The sequence below is a fragment of the Macaca mulatta genome, chromosome 13 (genome assembly GCF_049350105.2).
Source record: "Macaca mulatta isolate MMU2019108-1 chromosome 13, T2T-MMU8v2.0, whole genome shotgun sequence".
Classification (NCBI taxonomy): Eukaryota; Metazoa; Chordata; class Mammalia; order Primates; family Cercopithecidae; genus Macaca; species Macaca mulatta.
Genome location: NC_133418.1, coordinates 95,650,509 through 95,676,749, shown reverse-complemented (window position 1 = coordinate 95,676,749; position 26,241 = coordinate 95,650,509). Strand labels below are relative to the sequence as shown.

General features: G+C 44.5%; 1 protein-coding gene across 1 annotated transcript in view; it reads right to left on the bottom strand.

Annotated features, from left to right (window-relative positions):
- Positions 1–26,241, bottom strand: part of ALK (ALK receptor tyrosine kinase) — a 754,225-nt gene that overhangs the window by 105,756 nt on the left and 622,228 nt on the right. The window contains exon 9 of the mRNA XM_015112031.3: positions 10,000–10,169. Coding sequence (XP_014967517.3) covers positions 10,000–10,169 — 170 coding nt within the window. The remainder of the gene's footprint in view (positions 1–9,999; positions 10,170–26,241) is intronic.

Genomic DNA, 26,241 nt, shown 5'->3' with positions numbered 1-26,241 from the left:
TCTAACTCACTTCTTTTATTTGGGCACACAGCTAGACTACATTCCCCAGCACCCTTTGCAGTAGGTGTGGCCATGTGACATTTTTTTACATTATAAAATGTTTTATTAATGAAAACAAGCTTTGAGAAACATGGTGCATTGCAAAAGCTAAGAAATTTGTCCACAGAACCCTGAACGGTTCTTGTGTGCACCATGTATTCCAGAATTTTTCCAAGTTAATGTTATCAGTTGAGCTACTAAATTCAGAGGAGTCTTATTTCTCACTGCTTGAATTTTTAGGAAATATGATGAAAGCACATTGTTAACCACTAATCTTTACAACAGCCAAAAATGAGCTCATAATAAAATACATTTTGGCTATGTTTCAAAGAATGCTTAGCAGGTCAACATCATTCTGTGTTACTGTTGGCCTTGTGTCTTACGCACAATAGATGCCTAACATCTAATGACCAAGACCTTCGACTGAATTATGTAACCCATTTTCTTTGATTCTTACATGGGCCAAATTTTAGACAGAAACCTGAAATGATGATACAGAAGCCACAGTATGATATTACAGGTGGTGTGGTAATTCTAACCCTGAAAAAAAATCCCAATGACTGAAAATTTTTGTTTTCTAGGTATGAAGTACAAAAACCAGCCCAGATAAGGCAAACAAAAAGTCAGTAAGGAAATCCGAAGAGAGCAGATGGGAAGGGAGGTAATGCGAGGGGAGCAGAAGTGATGATTCATAAAAATCTTCCTGTTCAAGGTTTCCTAAGCTGTTTGCCCACTGACTGGCTGAATGGAAAGGATTGGCCTTGGAATCCTTTCCATTCAGGGAAGGAAAGGGGTGAAAGGGGCCTGGATCCCTGAATGATCAGGTGGAAGGCCACCCACCAACCAGCGTGCTTATTTTTTATTTCATACGAGCAGGAAATAACATTTCTTTTGTGTACAGCCCCTGGAGTGGAGATGTAATGTTACTTCAGGTAGTGTCACCCCCACTCACATACATGTGGCACATGCCTAGGTACTCAGCTGTGTTCAATGCAGCTGGAATGGTTGGGTTGATGACTGACACACTCATGGGGGTAGAAGGGATGGGTGAACTTGGTCCTTGACTGGTTGCAGGAATCTGCAGTATTCTTCCTTCACAGCTATCGCCTTCCCCCGACAGCACACTCCCGCACTACTCCAGGACTAGGGACAAGTCTGAGTTAGGGAGGGGGCGTTAAGGAGCTTGGACCAGGGCTCCGGATGCAGATGCAGCTTTCTTGTGCTAATGTGCTATTTGCATAGGCTTTAGGCTCATTGACCGGCTTTCTGTCATGTTCTGGAGGCCTGGGGTCTCATCTTGTCCAGGTTTTTCACCTGGGTCCTGACCACACACCCATATCCCTCTCTGGATGACTGATCTGGCACCCCAGTTCTACCAAGGCTGTGCCTGGTGTGCTCCTACAGGTCAGAGTCCTTTCTTTGGCTCTTAACTGCATGGCTGGGCCCTGCAGGTACAGGCTGACCTCCTCATGGCTGACAGGGTCTTCAGGTGGCCCAGGCCTAGGTGCCATTGCACAGTTCTTTCGTATCAGCTGCTGATATGTGATAACACTTGCTGCCTGTTGTCACTGAGATTCATGGAAAAATTTTTTTGACCATGAGACCATGGTGTTTGGAAACGGGTGAGAGTCTGAGCTAGAAAATCGTTCCTTGAACCAGGTGTGGTGGCTCATGCCTGTAATCCCAGCACTTTGGGAGGCTGAGTCATGTGGATCACTTGAGCTCAAGAGTTCAAGACAAGCCTGGCCAACATGGTGAAATCCCATCTCTACTAAAAAATACAAAAATTAGCTAGGTGTGGTGGTGGATGCCTGTAAGCCCAGCTACTCGGGAGGTGGAGGCAGGAGAATCACTTGAACCCAGGAGGTGGAGGTTGCAGTGAGCTGAGATGGTGCCACTGCACTCCAGCCTGGGTGACAGAGGGAGACACCCTGTCAAAAAAAAAAAAAAGAAAAAAAAAGAAAAGAAAATTGTGTTTTGAATCCTGACTCTTCTGTTTCTTAGTTGTGTGCCTCTGGACACATTATTTAACTACTCTGAGCCACAGTTTCTCATTGATAAACTGAGGACATTAAAATCTGACTTACAATGATGAAGATTAATGGGCATAGATGCTTGGTTCAGTGAGAACACCATCCCTCTTCTCCCGTCCTCTATCATCATGGCCCCAAGAGGCATAGGCCATGGGCTCCAGGTGGGACCCCAGCTCTGCCAAAGTCCCCTCAGCCTTGTAGGCTGCTGATGAAGCAAGGGACTCTATTCCCACCTCCCTTATCATGAAGGTAAGGAGAATAAAGCATAGTGTGCACATGAACTGTTTTGAACCCCTTGGGGAAAGACTTGATGGGTTTAGTCAATGTAATTTACCCTGCATGGCTTACAATTGCTTCTGAGACCACCATTGTCTCCCAGTTCAAAGAACTGACTCAGCCTAATGCCAATAAGCATGTCAATGTCCTCAGCCCCTGCAACTCCAGGAAGGGACACTTGTGCTGCCGCAGCAGGTCATGAGTGGAGAGCACCTTTTGTTTTCTTCACCCACCGTGTGAATGAATTGGTGTTGCGTGTGTGTGTGTGTGTGTGTGTGTGTGTGTGTGTGTGTGTGTATATATATATGGCATCAGGGCAATTCAACTCTCCTCTGGAGAGGCAGGTGAGACATTCCTGTCCCTTCTGCCCCATTTGCAACTTTAAGCCTGCAGGGCTACTCTAGGGTAAGTTCCTGGCATGCGTCTGCTGAGAGTGGATGAGCAAATGCACATCCACCTGGGGTGGTAGTCATTGCTCTTTGCTTCTGTTGGTGTGGGAATGCCCAGCAGAGGGAGGATGCACCACTGGCAACTAGACAGGTGCCTGTTGGGAAGCAAGGAGCCCCAACAGCTGGGGCTTTACTGGGCTCCTGCTGCTCCAGCTCCCAGACTCGTGTTCTGTGATGCCATGGTCTCGTCTTCCCACCAGCCTCCCTAATTAGACGAAGATTGAGAGCTGGGGCTGTATTGCTTGCCTGAGTGCGCCCATCACCTGGCACCCAACACTGCAGTAAATGTTGGTTGACATAATGCCTCAGGGGATTTTGGAGTTTGTACATTTCATGCTTGAAAACCTTCACAGGATGCTGTCTGGTGAAGTGAAAGGAGAGGAGGAAGGACCTCCACAAAGGGGCCTCTATGTTTAATGGCAAGTTCTTGAACCCCTCTGGGCCTCTGTCTGTTCAGCTGAAAACAGGGAATGACATCTACCCTAGCTGCTCAGATGTGGGCCTGAATGAGCACCTTGTGTTGTGAAGGAGCCAAGCACCCTGGAAGTGGGCACAGGGCTGCCGTGCATGGGGAGACGTGGGCAGAGTGAGGAGGTGCAGGAGCTGCCGGGACTATCAGCCAGCTTATGCAGCAGAGGGGCAGTCGGCGAGTGACGTCTGCTCCTCCTCGTAGGCATCCCTTTTCCCTGCGGTGGAGGCAGAGGCAGAGCAGTTACAGGTGAAAATGCTCCTAGGAGGGGCAGACAGGCAGGAGGGCAAGAGCAGATGTGGGGGGCACCCCTGGGCCATGTGCTCCTAAGGATGAAGCAGGGCTCTATTTAGCACAGTGCACCAACCTTGTGGCTGGGGTCTCCTGTTGATCCTTATGGCAGTGAACTTTATTCTCAATGAAAGAGTGATTTGTTAAATGTACAGTATAACTAAAGGTTATTTTTATGCCTTCGTTAGACTTGGTACATGAATAGATTTGCAAATTAAAAATGCCTATCAGAGCCTATGCTACAGTGCTGGGAAGGAAACACATGGTGTGGGGATAGTCAAAGGCATGGCAGAGTGGGAGGCACCTGGGGAGGGGACACAATGGCCTGGAAGGATAAGGGGAGACACCAGCTGTGAGCCTGAGAGGAGGCGAGGCAGGCAGGGAAGGGCCAGGCGGGGAATGGTCTGCAGCAGGAGATGGTGGTGGGAATTTGCTGTGATGAATTTCAGGAGCTGGTTGAAGCAAAGGGAAAGCAGTAAACTAACGCGAAATGAATAAGATGAATGTGGCCTAAAAATAACCGAGAATCTAAATATTTTGTTAATAACAATGGCTATCGACCAGGTGCGATGGCTCCCACCTGTTATCCCAGCAGTTTGGGAGACCCAGGCAAGAGGATCACTTGAGGCCAGGAGTTCAAGATCAGCCTCAGCAATGTAGCAAGACCCTGTCTCTACAATTTTTTTATTTTTTAAATTAGCTGGGCATAGTGGTGCACGCCTGTATTTCTAGCTACTAGTGAGGCTGTGGCAGAAGGATTGCTTGAGCTCAGGAGTTTGAGGCTGCAGTGAGCTGTAATAATGCCACTGCACTCCAGCCTGGGTGACAGAGTGAGGCCTTGTCTCTAAAAATTAAATTAAAAAATTAAAAAACAACAGCAATGGCTACTGTTTTTCAAGTTCCTGCTACATGCCAAGCCCCATGCATGTACATGAAGTATGTACTGTACTTCAGGCAGTACACAGGAGGCAGACCAGCCCAAGGGTTAAGGGAAAATTATTTAACCTCCATAGCCCTCAGATTTCTCATATTAAAAAGGGGATTAATTATCGTATCTACCCCAAGGGGTTGTTGTAAGGATGAAATTAGATAATGCATGTTAAGTACTTGTTACATGACTGGCAGGCAGTAAGCACTCAACAAATGCTAGCTCTAATCATCATTTATAACTCTTCAATGGCTTTATCAGGATGCTGTGACTCAATTTACAAAAATGTGAATTAAACAGAACTTTTTTTAGGGGCGTGTCTAGACCTGCAAACTGAGGCTTACCGCAAATCTCTGGATTTCCACTTACTGAAATCTACTACTTCTCTACACAGATAAGAACAAGTAATAAAAATGCTCCTCTAATGCCTTTCTCATCACAGAAAGATGCTACACAAAAGGAAAATGTTGTTATTGACAGCATCCCATATAAAATGAGAATTCTGTCGGTGATAAAAATTGAATAGAAAAAAATCTTGGCTCTATGGAGTTTCTGGTCTAAATGCATGAAGACATAACTCTCAGTTTAACCCATCTCATTTGAAAGATGCATTTGTGAAACACAACACTTGTCATTTAGGACAAAGGATGCAAAGGGAACAGGAAATCTAAATATCTCCAGAAGGAACATTTTTTCTTGTTAGACTATGTATATAGTGTACGGCTAAAAGCCTTTAAAATGATAGTGCTGAGGAATGGGGCCTGCATAGGTGTGATAAGTTGTGTACTTTATATTTGACTGTACAATTGCAGTGATTTGTGGGACATGATTTGATCCATGGTGTTTCCAAATCCATCTCATAATGAGTTGAACTTAGCATGGCTTCTGCTCTGTAAGCGTGTCAAAGCTTAGATGGCGTGGGAACATTGTGTTTAATTTAGTAAGATATATATAGAGAGGAAAAACTAGGGGTATATCTCTGCAAGAGATTGACAATTAGAATCAGGGGAGAGAACTTGCCTTTCTTCTATTTTGAGAAAAGGTAGAATTAATTCCAGCAGAAAGAGCAGCAATTGAATGGGGGAGGTGGGGCTGATAAAGTGGGGAGAGGATGAGGAAAAGTAGCTATGTGAGATGGATGTAAAGTAATGAGATAACTTTTAAGCACACATCAAGCTGATATTTGAATTGGTGTTGTCCTTCAAAATTACCTTGAGAGCATTTATCTGTATTCGGAAGACATTGCCACTGCTCAAAACATCTTAGGCATTGCTCTTGGAGATTTTTCTTGTTACTCGTTATAGTATGGTTGTACAGTTAACATAATTCTGTAATGATGACAGACTATTACATTCCTTCCATCACTTTACATGTTTGTAAGTGGACAGAAGAAATATCATTCCATGGATCAATGCCTCCCTGTCACCAGGCTTTATGTACCTATGACGTATTCACCAAGCCTTCCTGAGGACTACTGTGTGGTGGGGGCAATCTGACTAGAGCTCTTTTCTCTCAAGTGCACAGCTCTAGTTCTCTCTATCACAAGGACCAGGGCACCCAATTAGGATCAAAGTCTTTCTTATGAAGTGATTCCAACAGGAATGTGACCAGAGACAAAGAAAGCACAGGTACCAGGCAAGTCCCTAAAGATAATTCCTTGTTACAGAGTAACAAATGCTGTTTTGGTTCATCTGATGGGGCACAGGTGTTGCTCTGATATACAGAACACTTTGCAGTAGTATTTATTATAAAGCAATCATATCTGTTTTGTTGGACACAGGTTGAAGAGAGGAGGAATGTTAGATAGATTCCATCAAGTGAAATTCTCAGTTTATTCAACTGGAATTTGAAAGTATATGCAATTTCCCTCCATACATCATTCTGTCAATGCATATTTATTGGGCATACTATGTGATAAGTATGGTACTAAATATTCAGGAAGCAGTGATTTATAAGACACACATAATCCCTGCTTTGTTGATTTGTATATTCAGATATAAAAAAGATAGTAAAGAGTGATAAATTATTAAAGGGATGTTTCAAGAGCCATGAGAATATATTGTGGGTACATATAGAGTATAGGTGTCTGGGGATAATTTTTTTTAAGTGAAGGAAGAGTAGTATTTAGAGAGATGGACGGTAAAGGAAGAACATTAAGTCCATTAAGTTACATTAAGTTCTTCCTTTAACTTTAACATGGCAACTGCAAAAGCCTAGAAGTAAGAATCTAGCATGGTACAACTGAATGGAAGGAAGGGGAGATTGAGAGAGAAAGAATGGTTTAAGAAGCAGCTGGTGAAATTAGCGCTGGACAGATCACACATGGGCTTAAATAAAGGTCTTATTAGGGAGTTTGAAAGGCATCCCAAAAGCCACAGGAAGCCACAGAAGGATTTCCAAAATAGGAAGATGGTCAGATTTATATATCATGTAACAGCCAGGGCCAATACCAGTGACTAGAGCCCGGAATCTCTTAAGTGCTAACTTCTAAGCCCTAATGAAGTTGCTTTTAAAATTTTGTAATGTGTGAAGGTTGAGGAACCTGGGAGCAGAGGTGATTTGGGACAGCATAGGGAATAAATTCTGCTGTTTTCAAGGTTCATGGTTGGGGAGATGTCCACAAGGCAGGTGCTGAATAGCTGAAGCCAGGAGCTGCCTAAGGAAGCTTCATAGGATGTGGGGCGGGTGGCGCCAGGTGTTAACGCCTACCTCAGAGGTGGGAGGAAGAGAGCTGGTTTTTCTTTGTCTTTTATCCATTCTGTTTCTCTATTTTCCTTGCTTATTTCTTCCTCTACCTTCTCCTTTCTCCCATTTTCATCTTCTAGCAATCTGGGCAGCTATAGCTGACTCTCCCTGAAGGAAGAGGGAGGAGTACACTTGTTCTTCCATCAGTGACTTCTCCTTATAAGGAGTCAATAGAGCATTGCGAAAACAAATTCCTAAGAAGTCCACCTTTTCTAAGGGTTGGATGACTGGTTATATTGCTAAAGAGGTCATCCTAGACCCTTCTGAGGCATTAGGTGGGGAGATACTGTCATTATTATATTACGATTATTAGTAGTTGAGCATTTAGTGTGGATCAGGCACTTAACCAAGCACTTTACTTCTCCAAACCTAAGAGGAGACTGTGTTGTCTGTTTTATAGAACATGGCTTGACTTGGAATATCAGTGGTTGTGATTTGTGCTATTTGCTTAATAAATTATTATGAAGACCAAATAACTGAAAGATGAGGATGGAAGATGCAGAAAATAAAATCTATTAATACTTACTCTGGGTAGACTCTTTCAACAGTCATTTCATTTAGTCTCATAACAATCTTGTGAAATTATACTGTTATTATCCTCATTTTACTGATGAGGACACTGAGGCTTAGAGAGCTTAATTGGCTGAGGTCACACAACTAGTAAGTGACCATGTCAGTTTTGAAACTTGGCACTATTTGATTCCAAAGCCTCTGCACTTTCATCCAGAGTGCTTCTTTAGATGTTTTGGGCCAGTCACATCTACAGTCTAGTTTGATTTTAGCAAATGAAAACTGCTGCACCTCATTTTCCTTCAGTACCATTTGCCTCTGGGTCTTGATGCTTCCTGTATCATCTGTACCTCTGGGAGGGCAGCTTCCAACCTCAGAGCATGTCAGTGGTACGCAGGCTCCCAGTGGATGGAAGCACTCTTCTTTTCTGTAATTGTACACTTACTAGGTCACGAGACATCATCAAACCAAGCTGTCTTTTGTCTGAATCCCCACTGGACAGTTTGGTCTCAGTATCAATATTGGAAATGTCAGTCTGGTAAACAGCCTTTAACAGGGAAGAAGGAGGCTGAGAACAAAGTCTCCTTCAAATGAAACTCTAGAGGATGAGAGTGAACAGTCAACATCTTACTTGCTTTAAATCCCCTGGAGTGGCTATGAAAGAGAGAAGACTTGCTGGATTGAGGAGAAAAAAACCCTTTGATTCATCTGAATTAATTTTGCCTCTCCCAGGAGGGAGGGTTCTTTCACTACCCTCCTGTTCTCAACCAACTGCATGCAGCTCCACAATCCCCAAAGACAAAAAACTAAACTATAGTGGGCAGAGCTCACACTTCTTCTTTCTCCACTTAAATCTATTTGTCTTGGGGTCACTGATTCTGGGAATGTCCTTGGGCTTTGATCTTTAACCCACACACATCTGAAGGAGTGGGTAGCTGGTGCTCAGAGTGAGGACAATGCCTTCATCCTTTGACAGCACTGATGCAGTTATGAGCTCTTGGACATAGCAGACTGTGGGGTTTGGGTGAAAAATGTGAAACCCAGCTTTACACTTATAAAGCTGCATGCCAACTAGCATCACCCTCCACCTTGCCTTGAGCCCTCTGCCCTCATTTTTTGAAGGTGGATCCACCAGGATGGTAATTTGAATGTGTTTTAGGAGTCTTAGGCAGAGGCTGCTCTGGGTTGTAAGGTTTGACTTTTAGCCCATAAAAGATGGCTCTCCCCCATCCAGATCCATTTATCTGTCCCCTCTATAGAAATGGTCCCTCGCCCCTCTTTTGTCTGGAACAGATCAGCACCCACCATGAGGGTTCAGGATGATACGGCAGGGTCACATGAGTGCTGCCATGCAGGGCCATCTTTATTCAAGCACGGCTTGCTCCAGGCCGACTGCAGGTGGCAGAATAGTGTCATCCTGGGGAGACAAGTGGCAGCAAACCCTCCATAGTTCCTGCTCCATTGGAGAGTCGTGTGGAATTAATGATTTTCCAGTTCAAACCTCTCAGCTTAAAGGCGAGGAAACTGAAGCCCAAAGAAGTCAAGGATGTTGTTCAAAGTCACAGAGGCCATTAGTGATAGAGCCCAAATAGGAACCAGGACCCCAGGTAGAAGCACTCCTCTGTTTACTGAATAATTTGCCATCCTCCTTATCAACCTGCCTCAGGACCTGACTCAACAGAGAGCACTGGAGTCAGAGTTGGGCCTGGGTACCAGTCCCAACTCTGATACCAACTTGCTGGCGCTTCACCACTTCGATTCTGTTTCTCTCCTTAGAACAGGACAGGAGTGGTAAATGATGATAAGGCCTGTCCTACCTACCTTGCAGGTTTTCTTGTTAATAAGGATAAAATAAAAGTTAAATGGGAAAGTAAAGCAAAGTCCATCATGTAAGAGAACATGCTATATACATGTAAAACCAAACTGTTATTTGCTAGTAATGTGAGTTGTTCAATTTTGTTTTTCCTACAGACACTGGGGGTAGCCAACCAGGACATACCGGTGGTCCTGAGACAAGTGTTCAGTAGCCTCATCATCCCTTGGAGAAGCTTGTAAACTGCAGAAAGTGTGTAACCTGCAGAGAGAGAGTGTGTGTGTGTGTGTGTGTGTGTGTGTGCGCGCGAGTGCGCGCATATCTGTGTGGGGGCACATCTGCATGTGCGTCTTGGGTGACAGGCATGGGGAAAGAGAAGGCATGATTCCTTTTGCATTTTAGCTGATAGAGGAGAAGGGTACTGGGGGAGATGGGTAGAGGCCTACCTGTCAGACACGTCGAGGAGAGGCAACACCGTCCACTGCCACAGGCTCAAGCCTTCATAGGCGGTGACATGCCAGACCATCCTGCCTTGCTCCTTCCCAGTTTTGTTCTCCACTAGCACCAAGGACACGTTTCCCCTCAGGACTCCACGAATGAGCCAGGACATTCGGAGCTGTGAGGGCGAGAAGAGTCAGAGGACAAGGTATGATTGTTGAAAGTTCTACTTTCTGGAATTCTCCACTGAAGCTTCAAGGACCTTGCCAGAGACTCGGCTGGGTTCAGCCCGGTGAGAAGAGCTGGATGCCCACCGCCTGTCTTCCCAAGAGGCTTTCAATGAAGTTCAAGTGACCTGTTTCCTAGGATAACTAAATGAATCTGTTAATTTTTTTTCTTGGGCAGGGACAACTGATGGGCAGTTTTGGAACTTTGTTCAGGTTAATATTATCATCCTACCCTTCACAAGATTCTGCCTGTGAGGTGATATCAAGATCAGTGGGGTAGTAAATGAACTTCCTAAAGAGTAGCCAAAGATTCTTGCCTGTGGCAAGAATTCACTTGTGACCTTTGGACAGATTCACTTTGCGACCTTGGACAAATGATTTTGTGACTCAATTTCTTTTAGTGATTTAGGTATCATAGATTTATATCTCTTCCCCAAAGACTCGAATAATCTCATTTGAATGGTGTCATGTCACGTGTCAGCTAACTAAAGACCCAATGACTTGATACCTGTGGCCACTGGCAGGCAAAGGCCAGACAAAAATCTACAAACCAAGATCTTTTAATATGGGCGTCTTTCAAAGAGGATGCCCACTTTGCCAAAAGGAAGTTACAACTGTCTGTTTTTCATTGTGTCTTTATTAAAAGTTTCTGTGGCATTGTTCCTAAACATTTGAAAGGGAGTTGTAACTAATAACCTTTCTAGGAAAGTTTAAGTACAGTCATATTCAGAGGTAGGACATGCTATAAACAAGGTTCCTCGTCTTTGTGTTTAAAAACTTAGGACAACTACATCATATCATTGCCCAAAATGATCCTGTTCAGATCTTGTAAGAAAAAATGGTGGCTATTGTAGAAAGAAAGGTAAAATATGCCTTATGGCAAACTGGCAGTTTCATCAGAGTAAAGGTACCCCCTTTTCACTGATTCTCTTTAAATACCTGCTTCTCTGTAAATTGCCACTCCTTTGTCTTCCAGTCCTTGATACATGGTTGCCTCACAATTTGATTGAAGAAGTTAAGAACGATGACTGCAGCCCCAAACTTCCCACTTTTTTGCATACAAACCCTTCACTAATAAGGTCACATCAGGGCATTAGGGCCCTCAGGGACTGATCTACTTCTGAGACCCTGGACCTTATAAGCCTGGTCTATAACCACAGACTCTTCACTTATACCTTTCCCATTTCTCCATAACCTGGGTAGCCAATATGCATCTCCATTGAGACCTCCTAGGATAAATGAATGAATCTGTTAATTTTTTTTCTGGCCTCACTTAGCTTTCTTGTACCAGCTGGATGCCATGCTTGGAAATTTCAGCTCTACCCCTGCTAACTGTAAACCCTTTCAGCTCTCAGCCCATGCCATGCAATGCCTAGCTTGGGCTCATGCTTGACACATGCTTTCTCCTTTTGCTCCTTGGCTGCAGAATATTGGTAATTTGAACCTCCATGAATTCAGACTGTTGAATCTCAATACCCTGGATGTGAGGTGGTACTTGTTCATTCTCTGTTGATTTCCACAGTTGATTTCTGGACACATATAGTACAATGTGTGTTTCAATACTGACACTGTCACCTCACATACTGACACTGTCACCCCCTAATGCCCACCTCCTGATCCACTGATTTGATTTCTACTTTACTGAGAAAGATCTACCATGTCAGGTACAATATCCTTCAGCCCCCTTCTCTCTTTTTTGTGGGCAAAGTGTTTATTTATTTATCCCCCTTTCTTTTCTTTTTCTCTTAGAGGAAGCTGCATCCTTTACTATCTTCCATGTTAGCCCTGCGCATTTTCTCTTCCCCAGTCTTTGCTCTTTTAGTTACTGCCCTTATTTCCCTCCTTTCCCCAGCATCTCAGAGTTGATCTTCTGGCTCCTTAGTCTACAAATAAGATCAAGGTTCACCCATTCTGGAGAAATATCCTTTATTTGGTCCTCTGGGCTCCACTGGCTTGCAACCATTTCTTTGCCCCATTCAGATGCTCCCATCTTGAACAGCTGGGATGTAACTGCTGCCTCTAGTTCCTTGTTGCTCATGCTCTCCTTAAATTCTTTCAACCTGGTCTCTGGATAATTTCCTCATTACTCTAGAAAAATAGAGTAACCATGTCCTTTATAACTCTGTGAACTCTTTGGAGTCTCCTAAAGTGCCTCCCCCACTCCACTCTTTCTCTCTTCTGAATTCTCTTGTATATTTCTGTCCCATTCTCCTGTTGATCATGCTTATCTGTGACTCGGCATGGTTTATCATTCCCTATCAAAAATTATGGCATTTACATTCCTCTATTATCTGAGGAAATCAACTTTTTCATCATTCAACAAATATTTGTTGAGGACTTATGCTGGGTCACATGAATTCTCCATTTCAGAATGGTCTGAGACCTCTAGAATCAGAGCGTTCTGAATTCAGACCTGTTTTTGCCACTTTGGCCTAGTTATTTAATCATTTTGAAGCTCAGTTTCCTATTCTCTAAGATGAGAATAGTTGTATCTTTTATAGGGTTATAGGGACTGTTAACTGAAATAATAATTGATGTAACAAAATATTAAAAAGGCATTTTGGCTGAAGCATGGAGGCAGTAGGTGCCACATTTCAAAGGAAGTGTAAGAGCACAAGGGTGCAGAACTTTCAAGAGAGGTGGATAAAAATGAATGACATAATTCTTAGCCCCACACTCATACTTTTCATATTACAAAATGCTGGAGGTTGACTTTAGGAGAGAGTTTTTGGAAGGTGCTTTTGGCATACCACAAGTTCCACTTCACACTCTTGCTAAGAAGAAGGTGGGAAGGGGGTTCCATCTTTATCTCACGCCAAGAGAGAATGGTTTTATGATACCACATCAAAGACTTGATACTTATCCCCTGCAGTTTTGGAAACACAGTGGATTAGTGTCTGTCTCCTACCTGGAAGGTCTAAAGTTTGAACTAGGGGCTGGCTAGCTGCTCTGATGGCAGAACAATGCAAGGTGGCAGCACTGGGTGGCCTGCACTCCCAGAGTTTGCTGGGGCAGAAATGCATGAGTGTTGCATATGGGTGGGAGGAGAACCATGTATAGGGGAACCCATGCAGGGTCACTGTAGATCTTGCCTAAGAGGAAGGTAAATAGACAATAGTAGGAAGAAGCTGCCAGTATCTTGTGATGCCCAAGAGTGGAGGAAGGTGGAAGTGACCACCTACAGTAGAGATGCACATACCCGGCAGGGCACGGTGACTCATGCCTGTAATCCCACCGCTTTGGGAGGGCGAGGCAGGTGGATCACTTGAGGTCAAGAGTTTGAGACCAGCCTGGCAAACATGGTGAAACTTTGTCTCTACTAAAAATACAAAAATTAGCAAGGCGTGGTGGTGGGCACCTGTAGTCCCAGCTACTGAGGAGGCTGAGGCAGGAGAATCCCTTGAACCCGCAAGGCAGAGGTTGCAGTGAGCCGAGATTGTGCCATTGCACTCCAACCTGGGTGACAGAGCAAGACTCTGTCTCAAAAAAGAAAAAAAAAAAAAAAAAAAAAAAAGATGCACATGCTCTAAGTCAAGGCGAAAAATCCCAAGCCATGGTGGAGGGAATGAGGAGAAAGGTGGATCTACAAAGGAACCCCAAAAGCCCCTGTGTGAGAAATAGTAAGCCTTGGATATTTGTCACATCCAGAGAACACCAATGCAAGATTACCCAACAGTCTCCAAAAAGAACTTTCTTGATCCCCTGAACTCCTCTCACTGTCTATGCTTACAACCTCAACAGGTCAGAAGTCAGTAAGATGACAGAAGAGGAGGAGAGGCTGGGTGGAGAACTAGAGAGGTCACTGACCACACCCTTTCTCTCATTTCAGGCTTTCCATCTGCAATAGGACCAAGTGTGGAGGGGGCAGGAGAGGGCAGGAAGGATGACTCTAAAGCAAGATTGAAGTTATGACTGGATGAGCATGCTGATTACCAAAAAGCCTGTGTTTTGCATTTTTAAGTGACTGAAGATCTGTCTGCATTACCTTCGAGTGATCAGAGAAGTAGCCTGTCAGTTTTCACCTAACAACCTACACAAGGAAGCTGAATGAATGCAGGTTCCAGACTTCCCTACACCAGTCTACTTGCCAAATTTGCACCTGCCTGACATTTCTATGCTTCTATACTTTTTATTCTTCCATTTACTCTACCTGCTTTTTCCTTCTGTCCCCTTAAAAAATGAAATCTCTTTCCTTTTCAGGAAGCCTTTTTCTTATCATCCATCTCAGAAACGACCTCTTCCTCCTCTTAAATCTTCTAACTAAGGTTATTGGGACCTGCTGCTTTGTCTTCTCTCTCTACCCTTGGTCATGAATTGCTTCAAGGCAAGGACTGTCTTATTCATCTTATGTTCACGGTGGCTGTCAAGCGAGGGCAGGTGGTAGGAACCAATCAATGTCAGCATGAATAAAATTGCATATCTATATAGGGAGACACTCTCGTCTTTGCCAGGCTTTCCTCTTAGGGGTAGTCAATCAACTTTCCATCCTAGGAAGCTCCTTGGCACTTTCTTACATTCTGTGGGTCAGGGACCAGGGAAGGGGAGAGGTTCCTCACTTCCCAGCCACTTGGCTATATTCTAAAGTGCCTCCTCCTCAGCCGCTCCCTGGAACTTTTCAGTTTAAAGTAGAGTCTGCTGTTGGTATGAGCATGTCGGCAAGATGCAGCCCTGTCTTGTCTATGCTGGGACCAGGGGAGAGCCAGCAGCTGAGCTCTCTCCATCTTCCTGTTCTGTGTTTTAGGCCAATCAGGCTGGGCAAAAGAGAGAGAACTGGACTGGCCACCCTGGGATGGTGTGAAGGCTATGGCATCCTTAGCCTTCTGAGGAAATCTACCAGGATGCTTCCTGGGATTAGTCCTTAAGGGAGATCATCATTTACTCACTCACAGATAGTTACTGCTTCCTACTCTGTGCTGCATACTCTGCTTTTGAAGATGAGCTCCTGCCCTCATGGAGCTTATCATCCAGCCAGGAAGATAGAATTTAAATGAATGATTACAAATGATCTGATTGTCGCAAAAGGTGAAGTAATTGGAGCCACTTGACAGTCAGGACATATGACAAAAGATAATCAAGGCAAGACACATGACATCACACAGTAAAGACTTAGGTCCAGACAGCCACTGGACCCAACTGCTCAGAGCTAGGAACAAATAGGAGAATTAAAGAATTAACTTCTGACTGGGTGCGGTGGCTCACGCCTGTAATCCCAGCACTTTGGGAGGCCGAGGCAGGCGGATCACCTGAGGTCAGGAATTCGAGACCAGCCTGGCCAATATGGTGAAACCCTGCCTCGACTGAAAATACGAAAATTAACTGGGCGTGGTGGCAGGCACCTGTAATCCCAGCTACTCAGGAGGCTGAGACAGGAGAATTGCTTGAACCCGGGAGGCGGAGGTTGCAGTGAGCCAAGATCGTGCACTGCACTTCAGCCTGGGGTACAAGAGCAAGACTTCATCTCAAAGAAAAAAAAAAAAAAAGAATTAACCTTCTTTCATCTTATAATGATACCTCCTATGTTTATAGCAGAGGACACTCAACTACAGCCACAACTCAAGCCAAGGCATGCACTGAGTTTCAACAATATTGCATTCTAGAAATAGATGCAAAAGGCCTGGAATAAGATTGCAAACTAGTAGCCAGTGAATGGCTGGCAAATGTGTATTTTTGGCCATTTTTTTTTTTTCATCCACTGAGTGTTCAGTAAGGGAGTATATCCAGGCAGATGTTCTTCCTCAGGATATAAGCAGTCCACTGGCTAGCCATAGGCAGAAGAATGAAACTGGGTCCCACCTCTCACCATATACAAAAGTTAACTCAAGATGTATTAAGGATTTAAAGGTAAGACCTCAAACTATAAAAATCCTAGAAGAAAACCTAGGAATAACCCTTTTGGACATTGGCCTAGGCAAAGAATTTATGACTAAGACCACAAAAGCAAATGCAACAAAAATAAAAATTGACAATTGGGACCTAACTAAGGAGCTTCTGCACAACAAAAGAAACTATAAACAGAGCAAACGGATAGCCTACAGAATGGGAGAAAATATTTGCAAACTAAGCATCCAAGAGGGGATTAATATCCAGAACCTATAAGGAACTTAAACAAATCAAGAAAAAAAACCAAATAACTTCATTAAATAGACACTTCTCAAAAGAAGACATGCAAGCAGCCAATACACATACGAAAAACTGCTCAACGACAATAACCTCAGAGAAATGCAAATGAAAACCAATGAGATACCATCTCACACCAGTCAGAATGGCTATTATTAAAAGGTTAAAAAAAAAAAAAGAGATCTTGGTGAAGATGCACAGAAAAGGGAATGCTTATACACTGTTGGTTGGAATGTAAATTAGTTGAGTTGCTGTGGAAAACAGTATGGAGATTTCTCAAAGAACTAAAAACAGAACTACCATTCAACTCAGAAATCTCACTACTGGGTATCTACCCAAAGGAAAATAAATCATTTTACCATAAAGACACCTGCAGTCACATGTTTACTGCAGCACTATTCACAATAGCAAAGTCATAGAATCAACTTAAGTGTCCCTCAATGGTGCATCGGATAAAGAAAATGTGGTACATATATACCATGGAATACTACAGAGCCATAAAAAAGAATGAAGTCATGTTCTTTGCAGCAATGTGGATGTGGCTGGAGGCCATTATCTTGAGTTAATGTAGAAACAGAAAATCAAATACCGTATGTGCTCACTTATGAGTGGGGGCTAAACAATGAGTCCATATGGACTTAAAGATGAAAACAATAGATACTGGGAACTCCAAAATGTGGGAGAGAAGAAGGGGGAAAAGGATTGAAAAACTACCTACTGGGTAGTAAACTCACTCTTTGGGTGATGGGTCCAATAGCTGCCCAAACCCCAGCATTATGCTATTGCATAATGTAACAAACCTGCCTGTGTACCCCCTGAATCTAGGAAAAAGATACAAGCAGTCCAGAGCCTATGTCTTTCCCTTGGCCTACTTTTCACCTGTTTCTTCCACATTATACCTCTAAGAACCAGTCAGTGGTTTCCTGCTTAGAGTGTGGTCCTCAGACTGGTAATCCCAGTCTAGTAAAATCAGTGTTACCTGGGAACTTGTTAGAAATGCAGAATGTGGCCGGGCGTGGTGGCTCACGCCTGTAATCCCAGCACTTTGGGAGGCTGAGGTGGGCAGGTCACAAGGTCAGGAGTTCAAGACCAGCCTGGCCACCATGGTGAAACCCCGTCTCTACTAAAAATACAAAAATTAGCCAGGTATGGTAGTGGTGGGTGCCTGTAGTCCCAGCTACTCAGGAGCCTGAGGCAGGAAATCACTTGAACCTGGGAGGCAGAGGTTGCAGTGAGCTGAGATGGTGCCACTGCACTCCAGCCTGGGCGATAGAGCGAGACTCTGTCTCAAAAAAGAAAAAAAAAAAAAGAAAGAAAAAAAGAAAGAAAGAAAAGAAAAAAGAAATGCAGAATCTTTGGACTGATACCAAATCCCTGTCCCTGTGCTCCCGTGACTCATCCCACAACCTTTCCAGAATGCACTGGAACCACCTGCCCTTTGCATCAACATTCATTCTTCAGTGGCTTGTCCAACCATCCTCTTTCCTTGCCTGCTGACTATGGCATAACTTGGAGTCTGTGCTTCAAGGCCAATGTGGATTAACTGTGTGACCTTAAGCCAACCACTTTCCTCCTCTGAACCTATATTTTGTTAAAGACAAACTTGTGATAATAACCACCACACCTTCCCTGCCTGCCTTAAAAGGGGGTTATGAAGTATGAGATGAAGAACATGGAAGTAGAGCTCCTGTGATACTGTGAATGGCATGGTGAAACCAGTGGTTTTCAACCTGGGGTGCAAATTAGAATCAGCATTCCAGACAACCAACGTCTGGGCCCCACTCCAGAGACTCTGATTTAAGTAGATGTGTGTAGGTCCTGGGCATCAGCAGATTTTAAAATTTCTCTACGCGATTCTAAAGTGCAGCCTGGGTAGAGACCTCTGGGGAGCTGGGCTACTTAGTGCAGGAAGGGCCTGGCCGTCTCAGTGAGGGGTCCATTTTCATCTTAGACTTTGAGTAAGAGGCAACTCTTAATAACTTACAAATGGCTTAAAATGTGCCCACCATCACCAAGGTGTAGACGCAGGGATTTTCCTGCAGCGGGGAGTCTGCTGCTCTCAGCTAAGGGCCTTCTTGGGGCTGTTACATCACCTCCAGAAAAAGACTGGAATAACTGAGAGAGAGAGAGAGAGAGAGAGAGAGAGAGGGAGGGAGAAAGAGAGAGAGGGAGAGAGGGAGGGAGGGAGGGGGGGGAGAGAGAGAGAGAGAGAGAGAGAGAGAGAGAGGGAGAAAGAGAGAGAGGGGGAGAGGGAGGGAGGGAGGGGGAGAGGGAGAGAGGGGGAGAGAGAGAGAGAGAGAGAGAGAGAGAGAGAGAGAGAGAGAGACCCCTTGAGCAGGAATGACCTGAGGATGTATATGGGGCTAGAACTACCCTCTTGGACCTGCAAGATAAGGTTTTTACCAGTTTCTTAATTAGAAGACTCAGAGGCCTAGTATCAGTTCTGAGTATTCCTTGTTGATCACATGTGTCTGACATTAGACAGCACTCACCGTATGTGGTTCCTAGAGCAGACTGCAGGCTCAAGTCCCTCTCAAAGACTTTCATTTCCCTTATACAGTCCTTGGTTAGAGAGGTCCCTTGATATCATTTTATGTAAATACCCATGCCAAGTAGACCCAGCTTGATCTTGGCAGTCAAGTTTCCAGTCCAAAAACACCCTTAGAATTCCATCTTAAGATCTGTTTCTATCTGGGTGGCCTATAGCAGAGGTCCTCAACCTTTTTGACATCGGAGACCGGTTTTGTGGAAGACAATTTTTCCACAGACCAGGGTTTGGGGATTGGGGGGTGGTTTCAGGATGATTCAAGCACATTACATTTATTGTGCACTTTATTTCTATCATTATTACATTGTAATATGTAACGGAATAATTATACAACTCACCATAATGTCAGATCAGTGGGAGCCTTGAGCTTATTTCCTGCAGCTAGACAGTCCCATCTGGGGGTGATGGGAGACAGCGACAGATCATCAGGCATTAGATTCTCATAAGGAGCACGCAATCTAGATCCCTTGCATGCATATGCGGTTCACAATAGGGCTCGCACTCCTATGAGAATCTAGTGCCACCACTGATCTGACAGGAGGCAGAGCTCAGGCAGTAACTCGAGGGATGGGGAGTGGCTGTAAATACAGATCAAGTTTCGCTCACTTGCCTGCCGCTCACCTCCTGCTGGGCAGTAGTACTGGTCCGTGGCCTGGGGGTTGGGGACCCCTGGCCTACAGGATATGAAGTCATTTGTTAATTGACTCTTTACTGAATGCCCGGAAGCTGAACTAGGCACTTGCACGGAGGCTTATCTCATTGTATATTGACAACATCCCTTCATATAGATATTATTATTCCACCCATTTTTCAGATGCAGAATTGAAGGCTTAGAGAGTCAGTCAGTCACCCCTGGGCATTAAGCCCACAGGCTGCAGACCTGGAGTCCACACTATGTTGTGTGTTCTTTCTACCATACATGGAGTGCAATGCCCATATAATATATTATGGTACTCCTTAAAGCTTTGGGGGCATATTGCAAAGATTTTCCAGATCTTCGTTGCTCAACATGTGGTCTGTGGAACAGCAATGTGGGCGCTACCTGGGAGCTCATTAGAAATTCAGGGTCTCAGGGCCTGCCCCAGCTCTTCTGAATCAGAATTTATATTTTAACAAGATCTTATCCTGGAAATACTTTCCTGTTGGAGAAATTAGGGAGCTAGTGAATTTTAATGCATTTACAACCACTGTCCCCGCCAGACGATTAACAGTCGTGTGTGTGTGTGTATTCACACAAATATGGGAAATCTGATACAAATTCTAAATTATATTTATGGGATATAACGCTTGCTGGTGCCAGTAACAATAAAATTTTTGATCCTTCTAGACACATCCTAGTAGATATAGGTTATAAATGGCAGTGTTTGACTAATAAACTCTTTTATATGCAGACAGCAAATGAGACAAGTGAGTAGAGGCAACACCAGGAGCACGCCACCAGCAATTATATCTTCTGGTTCCAGCCAGCGCTTTCACAAGGGCCATTTTTTCCTGCCTCTCGGAAGGGACTGATAGACTTTCCAATTATGTGGTACCAGTGTTTGTCATTTTATTAATTAAAGTCCTGTATGTAAAGCAGGAACGGCATTGTGGCTAGGCCTAATGCTATTATTTCTCTCCTGGCCCATTCCTCCTCCAGAGGTAATTATTGCAATTTTATGTCTTGAATATGCCCCATGTTTGCTATGCATACCTCATGGCAGCTTCAGGACAATCGCTTCAACCCATAGAAAATACTGTAATGATATTTAGCCTGCAGTGTTCAAAAGAGACTCAATGATATCAAATAATAGCTATTCTGCATGCAACATCCCCAAATGTAGGAAGTGCTCTGAGGGGGGAGGTGCTATCTTTCTTCAAATTTCTGAAGACCTGCATGAATTCCAATGGTAGAGACAAAACCAAGGCTAGATGCTGTAGTGTGTATTTCACTTCAAGAGAAGGAAATACATTTTTAACAGAGATGCTCAAAGATGAGCTTGCATGGTGGAGGTACTCCCTGGGTATTCCCCATCCAGTCTCTGTTGAATGACTGGGATTGGAATTGTCATCAGGAACATCTAAGCAACCTCTGCATGGGGGTTAAGGCTCTCTCTCAGTATAGGGTGCCAGAGGGTTGTAATTCTCAGTGTGAACTGGTAATTTTGACTTCCCTGGTTTCAATGTGGTATCTTCTTAACTTCAGCTGAGAATACTGACTCACTGCAAAATCCAGTGTTTTTGTTCACCATCTTCTAATTCACCTTGAAAAAAGAAACACCACCACTCTAGCTATAAATAGCCTAATGACATATCAACCCAACACAGCAAGAAGCTGGCCAGATGCAGATTTTTGATAACAAGCAAATAAAACATGTTTCTGGCAAATGCTTGCAATTAAGAAATGCTGGATTCCTGGTCTTACAGGATACTTAAAAGATCAGGATTCTTCCTGAAAATACCACTTACTGTCTCCTTTCTGAAGGATCATGAGGAAGCCAGGGAACACCAGGGGACATCCATATGCCCTCTTTCTAAAAACATGAAGGCTACATATAAAAATAACCACCTTGGGATCCCTGGCTGGTGACATTGTAAAATTACAAGTTATTTTGTTTTTCTTTTTTTTTTTTTCCTGTGGTCTTTTCTTTCTTTTCCAACTTTTTTTTTTTTTATAATGACTATCTGACTTTTGATAACTAGAACAAAAATAATGAAATTAATTTAGAGTATGCAGCTTTTAAAAGTATGTTTATGAAGACTAATACTGATATGGGAAAATGTCATGTTAAATAAAGAAATAAGACACAGGATGTTTATATTTATCTTATGTAAACCCTTTCTCTATAGCAAAGCTCAAATCTCAATCTATCTGTCTGGAAGGAAATGCACCAATATCTTTGGGGGGTAAGATTTTGGGCAATTTCAATTTTCTTCTTCATACTTTCCTGCATTTTCCTAACGTTCTACAATGAACATAAAGTTCTTTTATAATCAGAGAAAACAATAAATGCTATATTAAACAGGTGGTAAGAGAGGATTCTGATGTTGGAAAATAGTAAAAGCTAGCATTATGCTTTTACCCACTTCAGAGAGAATCAAGTTACTGTGCCTGTACTCTAGGCTTTGTGAGGGAGACCAAGGGAGGGTGGGAGCTTCTGCGGAATGAGGTGGGACAGCGCTGTGAACAGAACACAAGCTTTGGTATCAGAAAGAATGGTCTATTTTTTATGTATCATGTAATATCTCAGAGCTTCAGCATCTTCTTCCATAAAGCGGGGTCAACAGTCCCCTGCTTAGATATTTATTATGGGGCTTTAACAAGATTATATGAGACCAGTGCCCAGCTTAGCAAAGACATTTGATAAATGTTAGTTCCTTCCTCCTGCTGGGGACATTTTGTTAGAGATAAACAGTTCACAAAAAAAAAAGCAATAGGACAGGGTGAAAATGCTGTGTTAAAATTTCTGTCTAGTTTTTTGTTGTTGTTGTTGTTTTATAATCTTCTGGGTTCCCTAGAGAATTATCTTTCCAGGCTTATGGGAAGAAAAAGATGGTATTTTCTTCAGTTACACTGCCATGGTGTGATCCTGGGCAAACGGCCTCCTCTGTGCCTCAGTTTCTCTGTGTGTGATGGAGATGACACTGAGGAGTAGCTTTGTAATCTGACTGCTGGGGAACAGGATGGTTCTAGGCAATGAAACTCCCATAGCCTTCATGGACACCACTGGAAAAAGTAGATGTGGGGCACAGGAACATCTGCAGGGGACCCAGAGCCCTCTGGGAAGTATTTTTCCCTGACAGTTGGAGAGCGTGTGTGCTCTCAATGAGGTGTTCCCCCAGTCCGTGGGCGACATGAATGTGTTGCAGTGACCACTAGTGGGAGCCAGAGAGGTCAGTGATTAACATACAGCTTTTGAATGGGACCCAAGTCTGTGCTAAGTGCCAAGGAAGACCCTGTTCACACCCCAGGGCCGAGACAGCATTCTTCCTAGACCTCAGCTTCATCATGCAATGGGAGAGGTATTAGTTGTGAATGGCTCAAAGGTATCAAATTAATTATGTCTGACTGCAGTTACAATTGCTGTTGATTACTGTAGCCATTAGCAAGTGCTCTGGCCGAGTGGACCACTTAACAGGCAGTGGTGATAGAATGCTGGGCTGCAGTGGCTTCCTAGCTCTAGGTGCTGGGGTAAGAATGACTGGCTCAGAAAGCTCAGGAAGGTGTCATTTGTTGGATATTTGAAGCTCATTGAGGAGACTTCTTGTTCGCTCTCATCCTGGATGAGGGTTATGCTTGCAACCGCAGGGGGTGGGGGTGGGGCTGCACAATTAATTAATTATCAACGAAGTGGGTTTATTGGGCACATCCTGCTGGTGCTAATGTGGGCACTGTGTGAAATAATGCTCCCGACCTGCCCACGTGTTGCTGATCGACTGAGAGGAGAAATCAGAACACAAGCAGTGGCTGAAGTTATGCAGCAGCAACTTCCTCATGCCTGAGTAACGTAAGATGAGGGATCATCATCATCATAATTGCTGCCATTCATCAAGCTTTGCAGAAAAGACACACGCTTTTCACATTTTCCTCTGATCCTGGTAACAACCTCATGCAGCAACTAAAACAGGTTTTGTTTTTGTTTTTGTTTTTCCTCTCAAATTAAAGGAAGTCACTTGCTTGAGGTCATATGGCTCCTAAGTGGGGCAGAGCTGGGATCTAAACTCAGGCCATCTAAGTCAAATCCGGTATTTACAGATTTGGTTGGGGAGTTGGGCAGACCTGGTTTCAATCATGACTCTGCCTCTAGCAGGGTGACCTTGGGCAAGTCACTTAAACTCTTTAAGCTCCAGTTTCTGTATCAATAAATGGGGGTAACAATTTTTTTTTTATAATAAGATAATGTAGGTGAAATGCTTAGCACAGAGCCAGCCTTATACTAGGGAATCAATATTTGAAAACTACATCCTTAGTTGGCTTTAGTGATACTAAGGGTCTGTTTTTCCAGCTCTGGACTAAGTAAAGGCTTATTTCAACTAGGGTGCAAAGAGCGAGGGTGTTTGAGGGCCCTCATTAAGAATAATGGCTTGCTTTTTAGCATAATACAGCCAAGTGATTTGTAAGTGACCTGAAGACCAGAAGTTTTCACACTGAATGTAAGTGTTCTTAACTTTTCTGTAGAATAAACACCCCAAAGAGATCCCACAATCCTGTGGGCTGTCTCCCCGCATGGCTGGCCACACAGCAGGTTTGAAATCAATACTTGCTGGTTCACCACCTGACTGTGGACCCTCAGTGCCCCTGCCTCGCTCATCCCTCCCGCTCGGGGTCCGTGTGTGCATCCAGCCAGTCAAGTGCCTTGTTGCCATGGCTCAGGGGCTTATCAGAAGAACAGGGAAGATTTTATCCACTCACAGAGTAGCCGTGGGAGGTGGAGAGGCTCTGTAAGCTTTGACACACAGGGGATTCTCATTACAGTGATGTTATTACAGGTGTCTGGATGGTTGTCGTTAGAGACTGGAAGTGGAGCCCAGATCTCTTACTCATACAGAGAGCCTTTGGAAAAAGCCCTTTAGAAAATGCCTTGAGAACCACTGCAGCTTCCTCCTTTGTATTAGAGGGCTTTGCCCTCTAATACAGGGGGCTTTGCCCTCTAATACAAAGTTGCGTATGCCTAGATCCCAGCTAAAGGCTTTCTGAGGTTACTGTCTCCATCACCAGTAGTGTTAGCAGCTGCTAGCGCTCAGCCCTCCTAAGGTTTCAGCACCAGGGTCAGGGTGACTTATGGGGTAGATGAGGGGCAACCATAGTTGAAGCTGACTTCAGGGCCAACCAAGGCAGAACAGGTGCTCTTCAAAGTGCACCATCTATGAGCCTAATTGCAAACTAGGAAATGGAGTGAGATCATTAAAGTGGGGAGGCCTTGGGGCTTCCGAAAAAGGCAGCGAGGTTGAGAGCTCTTCCTCTGGGCTTCTTAGAGTGGGCTTCTTAGAGTGGGGGCACATATGCCGCTTGGCTCTTCCTGGGGGTACCCAAAGCCACAAGGCAAATGGGTGCATTAGCCACTCAATAGTAAAACATGAGGCATGTTTTTGTGTCCAAATAAATAGGCATGTTAAGGAATTAAAATACAGAATTGACATTTATTTTTAAGTTAAAAAACGGGTTTGTAAAAGAAAAGTCAGACTTGTGATGTTCTGCTCTGGGCCATATCACCAGACTTCCTCCCTGCCTTGGGTGACCTTGTTGATGGCAGATGTCCCACTCCCAGGAGCTCCCTGGGGAAAGCAGAGATACTCTTGCATCTGGAGGACACTGTGGGCCCTGCTGGCCAGCTGCGTGTGGTCTAGGCTCCTTTCCTGAGCCTTCTCTCCCCATTTGTAAAAGGGTGACAATATCATCCCTGGGGGATGGGGGCGATGTGGGGGAAGGCCCCTCTGTAAACATGTTGGGACTATATCAAGGTATGGGGTTATTGTTCTGTGTAGGTGTCTGCCGAGGGGGCAGTGGAACAAAGGGACTTTTGGCAGATTGGAGGAGGGAGCTCCCATACCCCTGCTGGCTGGGGAGAGGAGCTGGTGGAGATGGTGGACAGGGGCAGCAGGGGCCCCTTTGCTGCTGTTAAAGCATAAACTTCCCCTGACCCCAGCCACTGAACTGGGCAACACCCCTCTCCCCACTATTGCCAGGCTACCCAGGGCAGGGCAGAGGCCAAACCCTCCAGATTCAGGCTCCTTGGAGAAGGCAGCCTCCAGCCTTGGTCTCAGAATCATCACTGAAGTCAGAGAGGAAGATAATAATAGTAATGGCTGCAACAGAGTAGCAGAAACCACATGTTCCATTTTTCAGCACCTAATTGTGTCCAGATTCAGGTGGGGCATTTTTCATATCTCCTCTCACTCGTTTCTCCTGACAGCCCTGCAGAGGATACTGAAGCTGAGAAGAGTGGGTCGCTGTACTCAAGATTTCCACGCTAGAAAGTGGAGGGCTTCCACCAAGGGCTAAGGGACTTCAAGCCCCATCCTTCCCACTGCACCGCACTGCCTTGCTATGCCCCTTTTGCACTCAGCCCCACATGGCCAGCTGGATTCTTCTGGTCACAGGAGGTGGCGTGGCTGTTGGGCTGTGGGGCAGGAGGGAGGCAGCTCTACCTGGAGCCACCACGCTGCTCCGACTTGCTGTAGGTGTCAGCGTTACTCTGTGGGAGCCCGAGCAGCCCTCTGCTTTCTGCTGGGCCCAGCATTACGTCCTCCTGGGCAGACAGTGGATAATTTAGAGGGATCATATGCTAGCTTGGGGTCCTGACCGTGGTCCCCAGGGCAGGAAGAGGAGTGTGCAGAGAACAGCATGTGTGAAAACAATCCCCGGCAAGACTAGCTGG